General features: G+C 55.6%; 2 protein-coding genes across 4 annotated transcripts in view; one reads left to right on the forward strand and one right to left on the reverse strand.

Moving 5' to 3' along the window:
• The window catches only part of MAD1L1 (mitotic arrest deficient 1 like 1), a 281,851-nt gene that overhangs the window by 154,072 nt on the left and 112,347 nt on the right, over positions 1-15,432 (forward strand). The window lies entirely within an intron of this gene.
• On the reverse strand, positions 6,526-7,301 carry LOC308491886 (lysophospholipase-like protein 1). Its single transcript, XM_081036052.1, has one exon. The coding sequence runs from the start codon at positions 7,295-7,297 to the stop codon at positions 6,578-6,580; it is 720 nt and encodes a 239-aa protein (XP_080892178.1). The 5' UTR covers positions 7,298-7,301; the 3' UTR covers positions 6,526-6,577.

The raw sequence follows: 15,432 nt of genomic DNA on the forward strand, positions 1-15,432 counted from the left end.
GGCAGGTGAGCCGGTGGGCGTGGGGGGGCAGGTGAGGGGGGCAGGTGAGCGGGTGAGTGTGGGGGGTCAGGTGAGGGGGGCAGGTGAGCGGGTGGGCTTGGGGGGTCAGGTGAGGGGGTGAGCGTGGGGGGGCAGGTGAGGGGGGCAGGTGAGCGGGTGAGCGTGGGGGGTCAGGTGAGGGGGGCAGGTGAGCGGGTGAGCGTGGGGGGTCAGGTGAGGGGGGCAGGTGAGCGGGTGAGCGTGGGGGGTCAGGTGAGGGGGGCAGGTGAGCGGGTGGGCGTGGGGGGGCAGGTGAGGGGGGCAGGTGAGCGGGTGAGCGTGGGGGGGCAGGTGAGGGGGGCAGGTGAGCGGGTGGGCGTGGGGGGGCAGGTGAGGGGGGCAGGTGAGCGGGTGGGCGTGGGGGGGCAGGTGAGGGGGGCAGGTGAGCGGGTGGGCGTGGGGGGGCAGGTGAGGGGGGCAGGTGAGCGGGTGGGCGTGGGGGGTCAGGTGAGGGGGGCAGGTGAGCAGGTGAGCGTGGGGGGTCAGGTGAGGGGGTGAGCGTGGGGGGTCAGGTGAGGGGGTCAGGTGAGCGGGTGAGTGTGGGGGGTCAGGTGAGGGGGGCAGGTGAGCGGGTGAGTGTGGGGGGTCAGGTGAGGGGGGCAGGTGAGCGGGTGAGCGTGGGGGGTCAGGTGAGGGGGGCAGGTGAGCGGGTGGGCGTGGGGGGTCAGGTGAGGGGGGCAGGTGAGCAGGTGGGCGTGTGGGGTCAGGTGAGGGGGCAGGTGAGTGGGTGGGCGTGGGGGGTCAGGTGAGGGGGGCAGGTGAGCTGGTGGGCGTGGGGGGGGCAGGTGAGGGGGGCAGGTGAGCGGGTGGGCGTGGGGGGGCAGGTGTGTATGGGGGGGCAGGTGAGCGTGTGGGCGGGGAGGGGGTAGTGGCAGGTGAATGTGTGGGCGGCAGGGGCAGAGGTGCATGCCCAACGCCTGGCTCAGCCATCTGGCTGTGCTCCCAGCCAGGAGGGGGCCCCGGGGCCAGGGGGAGCTGCCTGCTCAGACTTCAGCGGGTGTGGGAGGCTACTCCAGCTGCGCCGCGCTGCTCTTCTCCACACGACTGCGTCAGTAGCCACTGCATGGCAGCACGTGTGCTCCATGTGAAGCATTAACGAGGAGAGGTGTGCAGGGCGGGCTCCCTGTGACACTGCCAGCCGTGCCCCCGGCATTTCTCACATTGAACTCTTTCTCTGTGTGTGCACCCTGTGCACTCTAATCTGTTCATTACGAGGCTGACGGTCCTGACACCTCCCGTGCTACATGTGCAGGTGTCTGTACGCCTGGTGATGAGGGGCCATCAGTGTCCTCTGAGCTCGTTGCCTAGTGTGGTCCCTGTAGTTTCCGTCGCTTGGCCAACACATCTGGCCACAGCCCTCCCGCTGATGCCACTCAGAAACGCAGTGGTGTGCAGAGGGCGGGCCCTGGCTTCCTCTCCACCTTCCCTGTCGCCTGCGCAGGGCCGCTTGTCCCAGCTTGCTTGGGTCGGTCCCCGTGTCCACAGGGAAGGACCCCCATGTCTCCCCTTCATGGTCACAGTGCAGTGGGCGGTCCCCTAGCCTTTCCATCCTCCTCCAGGAGTGACGGGAGAATTCCGGGAGGTGGAAGACGCCCCACGCTCGGCTGGCTTCACCACTTGTGCTGGTCATGGCCATGGGCACTCGTGTGCCGTCCACACTGGGGCTCCCATCATTCCCATTTCCTCCTGGACACTGGTGCTCACAGGCTCCTCCAGAAGCAGGCCGGCCCTTTACTGTCTTGCTCCCCTCCACGCAGGCCACACTGCCCCTGCTTCCTGAAACCCTGCGTCTTTGGGGCTCGGGTTGCCCCAGGAACCCAGCCTCAGTGCTCTGGGTGCTGGCCCTGCTGAGCACGCGGCTGCTGGAGCGGAGACCCCGGCCCCCCCAGAAAAGCCATCCCCTGACCAAGGGGCCATGGCTGTTAGGGTCTGTGGGTGGGACCCTGTGTTTCTGGCCGTCTGGCTCTTCTCCGCATACCCTCTGCACCCCATTCTGCACAACAGTCCCCCTTTAACTCCCACAAGAGCCCCACCATGGCCTGAGCAGCTGCCTGGGAAGAGGGGGGAAGAGCATAGGGAGGTGGCCGCAGGCATTCTCAGGCCAGGCCAGCTGGTCAGTCTCCTGGCCTTTTTGGTACATCAGCAGATGGGTAAAGAGAGGCTGAGTGCCTTCAGGTATTGGAAATAAGCAGCCCCACCCCCTTTGGAAAGTTGGGGTACTGACTAGAATATTGTGCCCATGGGGGTGGGACCTGGACCCCTGCCCAGAGAGGCCTGGGGTCACTCCTGTTAAGAGCTGTGCGCCTCCCGGCATCCACCAGGTGGCAGCAGACAAAGCACACAGGTCTTGCTGTCAGCCAGGGTGGGGTGGGGGTTGTACCCAGGGAGCAGGGGACAGACTTCTCAGCTTGGGTTCTTTCCCCTGCTCATCGGAGACCCCTTCTCTGTTGGAACTGAGCTGAGAGAAGGGTGTCATCCTCCCTCTTGCCCCTTCCCCTCTGTCTTCTCCCCCATACTCTCATCCATCCCCCCATCACCCCCACACCTGATCTGGGCCAGGCACCACTGTGCACAGGCCCCGGGAGCTCCCAGCCAATGAGGAGTTGGTGGGAACAGCCATGTGGCGGGCTGTGAAGTTTGCCCAGAGCCCGGCTGCTTGGCTGGGGAGAAGCTGCCTCTGTGGGAGGCTGAAGGGGACCATCTGGTGATGCGGGTGGGCACCGGTACAAGGTTTGGTGAGGGGTCCTGGGTCAGCTGGGTGGACCCCTCACCATGTCCTGTGCAGGGTCCAAAGTGCTCCCACGACAAGGCGCAGACGGCTGCTGCCTGTAGGTTAGGATGGGTGTGGCTTGAGGGAATGAGTGGGGCTTGTAGCTTTACCATCAGCTCTCGGTCACTGTTCGGTGACGAACGTCATCCTCGTGGAGAGGTCGGATCACTCTTGGCGTCTAGTTATGGTGTCACTGGTGGGGCCCGGGTCTGTGGCAGCAGGAGCAGCGGCCACCTCATCACTGGCTGGGGGTTTTTTCCAAACACTTGAGAGCGTCACAGGAGGAGTGCAGGGGACACACGTAACACAGGGCTCTCCCGTTTGTGGGTGGTACCTGTGTAAGTGGGGGTTTGGTGTGGCTGTGGGGAGGTTGCTGGGAGTGTTGGCCTTATTCCCGTGCATTAGCCCATAGCCCGGCAGCAGCGCGGACCTGCTCCCCGGGCGCACCCCACATTTAGCGTCGCGGCTGTTCTCACGTGGTCTCTGGGGGGGCTCCATAAGCATCTTGGAAAGTGCGCAGCCCTGAAAGGGAAGGGTCGAACTTTGGTCCAGACCTTCTGTCTTACCCAGCACCACCTGGCCGGCCCACAGCTCGTGCCTGCGGCTCTCCATGCTGAGGCCGCCCCAGGCCGCACAGCTCCCTGGATTGCTTGTCACCCCGGGAGGAGGCTGAGTTAGGGAGAATGGGCATCTCCCCTCATCTTCAAGACAGCCGCTCAGGAGCTGGGACTGGGTCTGACTTTTGCATTTGAGGAAACTGAGCCCACCTGGAGCAGGGCGGGGTGGAGACCAGTCTTTTTGAGCCTGCAGCTCCCGCCAGTTCCCCACACCCGTCTCTGAAGCGTTGATTGTCGCAGTTGGGTGGGGGCTGCACTCCAGGAACAGCCCCAAACCCCCCTGCACAGGCCCTGGGCACTCACCCCACTCACCAGCCTGAGGCTGTCACCTTGGCTGTGCCTTCCTGTCTCAGAGGGTCCCTTAGCAGGCAGGGAGGCCCTCTGTCCGGACCTCGGGGCAGCCCTGGGAGGGGCCTGCAGCTCAGTGAGGGGAGCCAGCCAGCTGGACTGGGGCCGTCACGGGCCTTGTGCAGGCGTCGCCTAGCACTGGTCCAGTCCTGCAACCCCCAGGAAAGGCACAGGCTGGGAGGCACCCTGGCTTTGTCCTCACCCTCCAGGTCATGGTGGCCACATGCTGGACCCCAGGCCCTGTAGGCTGCCATGCCGGTGCCCTCCAGGCTTTGGAAGGGGACCGGTTTTCCTCCTTTAGTCATTAAACAGACGTGTTATGTATCAGGAACTCAGAACTGCCCACACTTTCCATAGTGCCTCCCAAACACCTCATCTGTCACTCGTGTTGAAACAGGACGAGGGTGCATGTGGCACAGGGCCAGCAGCAGGGCACCACTTGCTCCCTGGTGGCCCAAGTCCCGTTCGCTCAGCTGCCATAAAGAGCCACAGGGAGCTGACCCCACAGCCCACCTGCCTGGTTTACAAGCGGGTTAACACGTGTTGGGCCGCCCCCTCTGTCTGTGTGGCCCTGGTCTGGAAGAAGGACCAGGGACATCAGAGGGAGGGGATGTCACTGGCCATGTGGGCACTGGGTGTGCTAATGGATGTGGGCGCACTGGCCTCTCTGCCTCTCCCCCCCACACCTCTTTCCCCCTCCACATCTTCCCCCCCACACCTCTTCCCCCCCACACCTCTTCCCCCCCACACCTCTTCCCCCCCACACCTCTTCCCCCCCACACCTCTTCCCCCCCACACCTCTTCCCCCCCACACCTCTTCCCCCCCACACCTCTTCCCCCCCACACCTCTCTTCCCCCCCACACCTCTTTTCCCCCTTCATTTCTAGCCTCTTCCTTTCCCTTCCTCATTCTCTCTGTTCTCTCACCTTTCTCTGCCCCTCTGTATTCCTTGGCCGCTGTCCCACCCACGCCTCGCACCCATGCTTGTTTCTTCTCACTCGGGGTCATCAGGCTTCCTCTGTGCAGGGCCAGACGGTAAATGCTGTGGGCTGTGCCACCACATGGCCTTGGTCCCGTCCACTCAGCTCGGCAGCTGTGGCTGAAAAGTAGCCGTGTGCCATCTGTAAACGGTGGGTGTGGCTGGGTGCCAATAAAACTTTACTGACAAAAAGGTGGGGGGGACTGGATTTGCGTGCAGGCTGTAGTCATCGGACCCTGTACTACACCCTCTTTTCCTAGGATCCCAGAGCCACTGCAGGGACCTACGTATCCCTGAGGGGAAAGGAGTGGGAACCACAGGTGTGGCACAGGGAGTTTGAAAATCACATCTAGCCCTTTAGCGTCCGTACATCTCCCTCATTTAGCCTAATCACTCAGTTCTGATGTGGAACATGTTTTGATTCCCGCAAAAACATTTCAGTGAAACAAAGTGGAGGTGTTGTGCTTGGGAGAATCCCAGCGGCCCATATCGGGTGACGTCTATGCCATTTTGCATGAATTTTATTTATTCCAGTTAATAAAGTGGCTGCAGAAGTCGGTAGCATATGTCCTGAGTCCTCCTCTGCCGATGGGCTATAAATATGCAGCGCATGCCACCTTGGTTCAACATCTTGGCCTGATTTGTTTTTCCAATTTATTTAATTAAAACAGATTATGGTGCTGCTGGCTGCGTGGAGGTTTGTGGAAAGTCCCAATTTCAGATTGCAGCGGGTCTGAAATGACTTCTGCCAGCTTAGGGGGAGTGCACACCGTGTGCCTCTATACCCTCTCCTTCCAGGGCTGCGGTGAGGGTGCAGGCGAGGCAGCCGCATGGTCCCCGCTTCTGGAAGAGCCCCCGCTTTTGAGCCCTAGGTGGTTCACCGGGTCCAGGGCCTTTTTTTCTCACGTACTTATGGATGCATTTATTTACTTACTTGAAGAACTTGAGGTGACTCTTCTGTAAAGAGCATAGACGAAACAGTGAAACATCTTGAGACTAAGTGAGAAGATGAGCTGTGTGGTAAACGGAAGTAGAAGGGAAAAGGGGTAAATGGAGAGAAAGTTGCCCTGGGCTCCGGGAATGCTCGTGCGTGAGCACACTGTCTGAAAGTGCAGAGGGCAGACGGGAAAACAGAGGGCTGTGGGGTGGGGTGGCCGTTCTCAGCTGCTGCTCAGGGCAGAGGCGTCTTTACCTGACATGCCTTTCAGGAGAAAACAGTGGCTGCCAGGTACTGAGCTGCTGTGTTGTGCCACATGCTTTTCCTGCGTTTTTGTTTAATTCTCACAACGGCTTATAACAGCAGTATGCAGTCAGAGGTGAGGGAATTAAAGCTTGCACACTCCGTCATCCCCCCAGTTGATTGGGCGTCATCCCACCAGGTCTGATTGGCGCAGACTGTGTATGCGAGGTGTACAACGGATGTTTTTATTTACCTGTGCACAGCGAAATGATCACAGTCCAGCTAATTGAGCATCCAGCACCCACATAGCTCATCTTTCTTTTCCTTTTTGGTGAGAACGCTTAAGATCTACTTTCTTACCAGGTTTCAAGAATCTATGCATTATGGTTAACTACAGTCACCGTGCTATACGTTAGGCCTCCAGATCTTACCTGATAACAAGAAGTGTGTATGCTTTGACTGCCATCTTCCAATTTCTCCCTCTCCCACCGCCACCCCCAACCCCCGCCCCTGGCAACTACCATTGTACCCTCCATTTCTATTGAGTTCAGCTTTTTCAGATTTTTTTTTTTTTTTTTTTAATTTGGCAGTAGACTTTATTTTTCACAAAGACATTACATGCATATTAACATATCAATCTTGATTCACTCAATTTGCCTTTCTGCTTCTCCTGGTAGTTTTGTAAGAATCCATGACTTCAGTTTTTCTAGTTCACCTTTGCTTAGTTCATGGTAAACACCTGGCAAACTGTGAAACTTTGTGCTCACTCCTAGAGATTTTAACATGGAGTTTGTCTCTTCACCCCAAGAATGAAGAACTAACTCATCTGCAGTACCATGGCACTGAAATAATTCAGGGTGTACACCATCACTTTTCTGAAGAGCCTGGTAAACAGCAGATGTTTTATTTAGGAAACTAGAAAGAGCGAAAACTCCTGCCACATCTTGATGATTTCTATATGCTAAGTGCATAGCCATGCACCCTCCCATTGAAAATCCTCCTACTAATATCCTATTCTTCTTGATGCCAGTTTTCACTTCATCATCAAGCAGATCTGTCAGCACTTGACACATCTCATCAATTGATTCAAGGTGTTCTGGGCAGTCATTAGATATTTTAAATCTGTCAAACCATACATTGGAGACTCCACCTTTCAAAGGAGTATATGGCCTGGCGGGAGCTGTTGGGTAAATAACTTTTATGTGTTGGAATGCTAAATCTTGATTTAAAACCTCCTTGATCCACCTTCTCAATCCTTTTCCAGAATCACCTGAGCCGTGCAGGAAAATCAGAGAGGCGCTGTGCCTCCCAGTCGGCGACACCATGCACCGCTGCAGGCGGACTGAGCCCGACGCAGCAGCCATGGCCGCCGCCGCGATCAGTCCAGATTTTTATATATAAGTGATATCATGCTGTGTTTTTCTTTCTCTGGCTTATTTCTCTTAGAATAATGTTCTCCGCATTCATTCATATTGTCACAGATGACAGGATCTCCTTTTTATGGCTCAGTAATATTCCATTATATATGTATCACCTTCTTTTTCCATCCATCCATTGACAGGCACGCAGGTTTTTTCCGTGTCTCAGCAGTGTGAATAATGCTTCAGTGACGTAGGCTGCAGATATCTCTTCGAGACCATGATTTTATTTTTTTTGGACATATTCCCAGAAGTGGGATTGCTGGTTTGTGTGGGTCATAGCTCTATTGTTAATTTTCTAGGAGCCTCCCTACTGTTTCCCATCGTGCCTGAACCTGTTTACGTTCCCACAGCAGTGTGCAGCGTGTCCTCACCCACACTCCCTGATGTCCTGGTGACAGTAGCCCTCCTGACAGGTGTGCGGTGGTAGCTTGCGGTGGTGTGGTTTGCATTTCCCGGGTGAGGAGTGCTGTGAGCACCTCCTCATGTATCTGTGGGCCATTCGTGTTCTTCTCTGGGAAAAGTTCTCCTCAGATCCTTCGCCCATATATTAATTGGGCGTTGATTCTTTTGCTATTGAATTGTAAGAGTTCCTTTTGATTTATAATTTGTCCCCTTTTTGATATATAATTTGCAAGTATTTTCTCCCATCGCCTTTCATTCTGTTGATGGTTCCTTTGCTGTGCAGAAGCTTTGTAGTTTGATGTCGTCCCACTTGTTTAGTTTTGCTTGTGTTGCCTCTGCTTTTGGTGTCAGATCTAAAAGATCATCACCAAGACACGTGTCGAAGGGCTTTTCCCCTGTTTGCTTCTGAGAGTTTTATGGTTCAGTCTTTGTTTTGAGTTGATTTTTGTGTATGGTAAAAGATAGGGGTCCAGTCTCACTCTTTTGTGGCTGTCTAGTTTTCCCAGCACCGTTTATTGAAGAGATTGTCCTTTCCCCAGTGTGTACCCTTGGCACAAGCAGTAGTGGACTGTCTGTGTGAGGGCTTATTTCTGGGCTCTGCACTCTGTTCCATGGATACAGGTGTCTGTTTCCATGTCAGGGCCAGGCTGTTCTGAAGACTACAGCCTGTCATAGAGTTTGACATTAGCTAGTATGGTGCCTCCAGCTGTGTTCTTCTCGCTCAAGGTTGCTTTAGCTATTTGGGGGATTTTGTGGTTCTGGACGAATTTTAGGATTGTTTTTTCTATTTTTGTCAAAAATGCCATTGGAATTTTGATAAGGATTACATTGAATCTGTAGTTTGCTTTGGGTGATATGGACATTTTAACAATATTACTTTTTCCAATTCATGAACATGGGATGTCTGTCCATTTATTTGTGTATTCTGCAGTTTCTATTATCACCGTCTTATAATTTTTAGTATATGGGTATTTTTACTTCCTTGGTTAAATGTATTCCTAAGTATTTTATTGTTTTTGATGCTGTTGTAGATGGGATTGGTTTGTTTTCCAGACAGTTCACTGTTAGTGTATAAAAATGCAACTTATTTTTGTAGGTTGATTTTTATATCCTGCAATTTATTAGTTCTAGTAGTTTTCTAGTGGAGTCTTGTTTTCTATGTATAAGATCATGTCATCTGCAAACAAATAATTTACGCTTTCTTTTCCTATTTGGACGCCTTTTATTTCTTTTTCTTACTTGATTGCTCTGGCGAGGACTTCCAGTAATACGTCACCTAGACGTGGTGGAAGCAGGCGTCCTTGTCTTGTTCCTGATCTTAGAAGAAAACCTTTCAGTTGTTCACCATTGCGTATGATGTTAGCGGTGGGCTTGTCAGATACGGCCTTTGTTACATTGAAGTACATCCCTTTGGTACCAATTAATTTTTATCATGAAAGAATGTTGAGTTTTGTGGAATGTTTTCTCTACATCTATTGAGATAATTATAGGATTTTTATCCTTCATTCTATGAATGTGGTATATCACATTCATTGATTTGCAGATGTTGAACCATCCCTAGAATAAATCCCACTTGGTCATGGTGTATGATTCCTTTAATGTATTGTTGAATTTGGCTTGCTAATATTTTGTTGAGAATTTTTGCATCTGTGTTCATCAGGGATGTTGGCCTGTAATTTCCTTTTCTTCATGGTGTCCTTGTCTGGCTTTGGTATCAGGTTTATGCTGGCCTCGTAAAATGAGTTTGCAAGTACTCTCTTCAATTTTGGAAGAATTTGAGAAGAATTGGTATTACTTCTTCTTTAAATATTTGGTAAAATTTACCCCTGAAGCCGTCTGGTGCTGGACCTTTCTTTGTTGGGAGATTTTTTTTTATTACTGATTCAGTCTCTTACCTGCTATTGGTCTGTTCAGATTTCCTATTTCTTCCTGATTCATTCTTAATAGGTTGTATGTTTCTAGGAGTTTATTCTTTTCTTTTATGTTATTCAGTTTGTTGGTGTATAGTTGTTCATGGTAGTCTCTTGTGAGTATTTGTATTTCTAATGTATCCTCTTTCATTTCTGATTTTATTTGAGTCTTCTCTCTTATCCTTAGTCTTGCTAAAGGTTTGTCAATTTTGTTTATCTTTTCAAAAAAACCTGCTTTTAGTTCCATTGATTTTTCCTATCCTTGTCCATGGGTGGTTGTCCGAATCGATGTTCTATGGGGGGACGACAGCTGAAAACCCTTACTCGGCTACTTTGCTGACGTCCCCAAACACGTCCTTCGTTTCGGGTGAGACTGCTGGACTGTGGACTGGTCTTTGGCTGTCTGGCTTCCAATTAAAGCCCTCCAGCAGTGGTTCTCAGGCCTGGTGCACAGCCACGTGCGTTTCAGGACTTCTGAAAGCACACGTCTGCTGGGCTCCTCCCCAGCAGGTCCTGACTGGTCTGAAACACTGACCTGGTAACAAGTTCCCAGACGATGCTGCAGCTGTGGCCCCCAGCCCATACTTCGTCTGTTAGATGGGTGGCCTGAACCCCGCACAGTGTCCAAGTCTACACGGCAGCGTGCCCAGCTGGCCCTCTCAGCATCCGCGAGGCCCAGCACGCTCGAGGTCTGGGAGAAGAACCAGCTGCTCCCATTGCAGCCGTGGTCCCCACAGGATGGCAGCCTCCGTCCTGACAGTCTGCGCTGGAGCCTGGGTCCCTGTCAGCCCCAGGTTCCAGGCTGAGTGCCTGCCGCTCATCTTGTGTCTGCCGTCCACGTGGAGAGCATCCTTCCTGGCCCTTGGGGTCACTGCTGGACAGAAGCCATTAGTGGGTCTGCGTGCTGCCACCTGGAAAGACCCATTGACGACTGGCTGGTGTTGTGTAGTCCTTGTCGTTACACTTGGTCACATGTGAAGAAAGGCAGGAGGCCTGAGGCTTCCATCTTGTTCTCTCCATGTGACCTGTGACTGTGAGGGGTCCTGGCTTTCCCGGGGCTCCAGCCTCCCCACTGTAAGCTATGTGGGGAGAGTGCTCGGTGCTCCTCCCCGGCCTGGGCCCACCTGCGGGGACAGCCTCTCCGCTATGCTGGGGTTCCCAGAGCAGCTTCTTGCTTCAGGATAAAAACGGCCGTCTCGGCACAGCCTCCACCTGTCACGCGCGTGTGCCTGGTGCTGTGTCTGAGTGTGTGAGGTCCCGGGCCCGGCTGGGACACCAGTGCTCCCGACCAGGAGGAGTTGGTTGTGTGGGCCGCCTGACACGACTCTGCGGTCACTCACTTGGGCAGAATGTGATGTCCCCGCCCCACAGCACGCCCACCTCCCGCAGGCGGCCATGTGTGTGGCCCCCGCTGGAACGCCCGGGCCCTGCATCTGAGGCCCTGAGACGGGGCGGCTTCCTCCTCTTGCGTCTGCTCCACGCGCTCGTCCTCTCAGCCAGACCGCACCCTCTCCCACAGGGGTGGGGGGTAATTGAGGGTTCGTGACAGCCCTTCAAAGGCACCACCCAGGGTCCCCCTGGCCTCCTGCTCAGTCTGAGCCCCTTTTAAGGACCACCCATTCCCTTACACGCCAGGTGCCGACTAGGGACTGCTGTGGGGTGGTCCCTCCTAGCACGCATGGGCAGAGCGCCCGAGGGTGGGGGGGGCAGCAGGGCACACCCTGCAGAGGCACACACGTGCCCTCTCATACAGGCTCGACCCTGCACAGAACACTGAGGACCCCATGCAGGGTCCTCGTCATCTTGGTGTGCAGGGTGCCGGCGTGGCGACCACTGACTTCCTTGTTCTCCTCTCCTCGGCGAGGGGTCATGCAGGGCCACCTGGATGGAGCACCGCCTCAGTGCCCTCAGTGCTCTGTGCAGGGTCGAGCCTGCGTGAGAGGGCACGTGTGTGCCTCTGCAGGGTGTGCCCTGCTGCCCCCCCCACCCTGGGGCGCTCTGCCCATGCGTGCTGGGAGGGACCACCCCACAGCAGTCCCTGGTCGGCACCTGGCGTGTAAGGGAAGAGGTGCCTGGGGCTGACACAGCCTGGCAGGACTTTCCAGAGGGGTCAGTGTGGGACCTGATGGGGACGGGGCCCTGTCAGGATCCCGTGGAGCCCAGAGACTTGTCGGGGTGTCGAGCAGACACAGTAGCAGTTTGGAGGGCAACCCTGCCTTGTGGTCACTGTCCCTTCCCTGTCTCCCCTCTCCTGGCAGCAGATGTGGACATGTGTGTTGCTGTTTCTTCTGTTTTTCTATCCCTGGCACATTTTTCTGGAATGACAGGGAGGGAAGAATACAGGCTTTCAGGATGCCGTGTGTGGGCACACTGCTGCGTGCCATGGGGCAGAGGTCAGGCCAGGCATTTGGTTCCCCCATGTCTTGCTCTGTCCATCCCCACCCTCGCTTAAAAAACAGAATTCCCTGCTCTTGGAGCCTTGCATTATGGCCGCTTGTGTGGCCGAGCCACAGTGGCATGCGTCTGTCTCCTTGAGTGGCAGCAGGTGTCCTGTGTCCCTCTTGGCAGGAGCCCCCTCTCTGTCCTTCCCAGGACAGTCCTCCCAGACTGAGGATTTGCCCTGAGGGACGTCTGTTAACCCCACTGCCTGATCCTTTCTCTGGTCCTCTCAGCCATGGGGCCATTCGGCTGTTGTCCCCCACCATGTCCTTTCCCCCGCCTAGAGCCCTCTGCACTCTTAGGATCTCAGACACGGAAGGCTGACATGTGGCATCCCACTTGGCTGTCCTTGGGGACAGTGTGACAGGTTGTCTGATGGTGTTCAGTGATGACAAGCTTCCCATTCCTTTTAGGTAGCAGAACTGTCCCTCTTTCTCCCTAATTTGTCCTCCAGAGTGCAAGAGTGCATACATTTCAGATCTGCCTTTCCATTGAAGTGTAACATCCACACAGATGCATGCTTCGCGAGGGTACAGGCTGGATGAATTATCGCACAGTGAACAGAGGCAGCGTTCTCAGCCCCCAGCGGTCCCTCATTACCTGTAGATGGGACTTCTTTGTACTTCAGTATTTTGATAAGATAGCTCCTCACTCTCTAGAAGCTTCTTTCTTTGTGGCTAAGCGACTTGGTGTGGTGTCCCCCGCTGCCATGACCTCGTTAGGACACTGCAGTTGGTCAGTGTCGGCCTTGTGCCGGGGACCTGGGACCCAGCACAACTTCCGCCCTGGCCTGGCCACGTGAGCCGAGCCGCTGCTTCTCTGGCCACCGGGTCAGACCTTGCCTGGCCCCACTCCCTGGGCTGTGTTTCTCCTAAGAGCTGCTCCAAGGCAGGGCTTCAGGGTAATGCCAGTTACGCTCCATTCCAAGAGCAGTGTTGACTCTGCTCCGAGCCCGGCTTCTCCCGATGTCCTGACTCTCGAGGTCTCTGCATCTGAGTGGCCTCCACGTTAGCGATCCTTCCAAGCCCTGCGTCAGGTGGGATCTGCAAAGCACCCTCTGCGTTCCTTCCCCATCGATGGCTGGGAATGGTGGACAGAACAGGATGAGGCATCTTGGGTTGGCACCTGCCTGTTCACCAAAGTCTGCTGTCAGTTGGCTGGCCAGCTGCACATCAGCCTGTCTCTGCGCCCCATTGCTCAGCTGTGTCCTGGCAGAATCCATGGCAAAGTGTTGCACAGTCATCTGTGTGGCGCCCTGGCCCAGGCGCCTGGAGCCCGCCGCCAGTCTGGGGTCACCTGCTCCGCGCTGGGCCCTGCCCTGCTGACAGCCCGGGTGGTGTCAGGTTTGTGCCGTCACGCTGAAGCTGGAGCAGTGTGTGCGAGCCTGTGCATACAGGCCTGCGGGTGCAGTTACTGAGTCAGGGGACACAAGCGTTCAACTTCAGGGAAATCCAAGTTCTCTTCCAAAGGGTGGACTAGTTTTTCTTCCCACCATCAGTGTAGAAAAGATGCAGCTGATTTGCGTCCTTCACAACTCTTATTATTGCCGGAATTTTGTTCATTTCTGCTAATCAAATGGATGCAAGGAGCTTCTCCTGGTGGGCTCGATTTGCGTTTTCCCAGTCACTGATAATGTTGATAACATTTCCACCTCTGTGTATCCTTTTCTGGGGAACGTCTGTCTGTATCTCTTACCCTTTTTTTCTGTCACATCATTTATTTTTTTCTCCTGGTTCTCCTGGTTCTCCTGGCACGAACCTTGGAGAAAGCTGTGGATTTCTTCCTGCTTCCCCTCCGCCCTGGCCTGAGGAGGGAGCGAGGCGTCTTCTGTGGGGAACCTCCAGGCAGCACAGGTGTACACTCTGGGTGCTCTCAGAGTGTGGTGAGGGGTCACCAGGCCTGGAGCACCACGTCCTGGGCACTGCCGCTGGGGGGGTGTGACGACAACCCACACACCTGGGCCTCGGTTTCTTCCTTTATAAGAAAACCCATCTGCTGCATAAAAGGCGACATGGCCGCAGTGTGGGGCCTTCATTGGGGCACTGACCTCCCTCGCTGTGTGGGTCCCGGAGGGCCCGCCCCTCGAAGGTCACCTCTAGCACAGAGCTGTGCGCTCTGCCCTCTCGCTGCCCCGGCTGCTCCGTCTCAGAGGACTTGTGCGCCTGCCAATCAGCCAGAGTGGGCTCCCGGCTGGCTGCCTGGCCCTGTGGCGTCGGTCTCATCATCTGTGTGTAAATGTTTGTGCACCGCCAGCTCTCGGATGGTAGTGAATTTACAGACATTCCGCGGTGGCCCCCTCAGGTCCAGGGTGGGTGTCCCCTTTGCCTGCTTTCCCGGCCTTTCTCCAAACATTACCCGCTGCCCACGAGGACGGCCTCTGCAGTGCCTGGAGAGGTGCCGTGCCCACCAGGCACCCAGCTGCCCGTTTCCTGAGCTGAGGGGAGGCTGAGGCAGGTGACCAAGGACCCGTGTGGTACTCAGGTCCGTGGAGCAGCCCTAAGGGGAGGCTTGGGATTGGGGGTGTCATTTGGTGTTTTAGGTGTTATTTCAGAAGCCTCCTTTGTTGCAGTTACGACTGTGTCCTCCTCCCGGCCTGCCCGTATTTCCCTGTCCATGACTTCGGGAACGTCAGCTCACGTGGGCTCGCTTTCAGTGAGCACGCTGGCCTCCCTGGTACAGCGGGTTTCACGCAGGGGACAAACACGCTCCGTGGTCGGGGTTGGACGGCCTGTAGTTGTGGCAGAGAAGCAGGTCTCCCCTCCTTTCCACCTTCAGGCTGGACGCTGTGACCTCACAGAGGGGCCCCGAGAGAAGTGGCCATGAGCGTCCCATCTGTGTGCCCACCATCCTGCCGCTCGGGGAAGGGACAGGGTTCCCAGGCTGATGGGCTGTGTCTGGTGCCCTCCTGGAGTCGGGGCTTTGTCGTCTTGGCACCAGGCCACGTGGGTCGCTGCCTGGGGACCAAGTGTGCGGGTACCTCTGCACAGAGGCTGCGTTCCCCCAAGGCGTTCACCATAGTGGCCGAGCGGGCGGGACCTTCCCTTGTCTGTCCACAGGCTGGGGGGTGGGGGAAGGTGTCTGCCTGGATCCTGGAGTCCTGTTTGGTGGACTGTGGTCGGGAAGTCGGGACTTCATCACTTCCTCCAGAACAAGAGGAGGGGGGTGCTTTGCTGCTCCCCATCCAGGGTGCCAACCCCCCAGCCCCTGTCTATCTCCACAGTCGCTTTCCAGCCGCGAGTTAGGGGATATACTTTGTGGGTGTCATGTTTCCCAGCTGCCCCTCAGTTCTCTTCTCCAAACTGGGAATTTCGGGCTCCCCCAGGTTCC

Source organism: Rhinolophus hipposideros, assembly GCF_964194185.1.
Source record: "Rhinolophus hipposideros genome assembly, chromosome: 23".
In the NCBI taxonomy this organism is placed as follows: domain Eukaryota; kingdom Metazoa; phylum Chordata; class Mammalia; order Chiroptera; family Rhinolophidae; genus Rhinolophus; species Rhinolophus hipposideros.

Excerpts from the sequence above, each read along its gene's own strand:
- LOC308491886 (XM_081036052.1), bottom strand. The coding sequence starts at position 7,297 with ATGGCTGCTGCGTCGGGCTCAGTCCGCCTGCAGCGGTGCATGGTGTCG.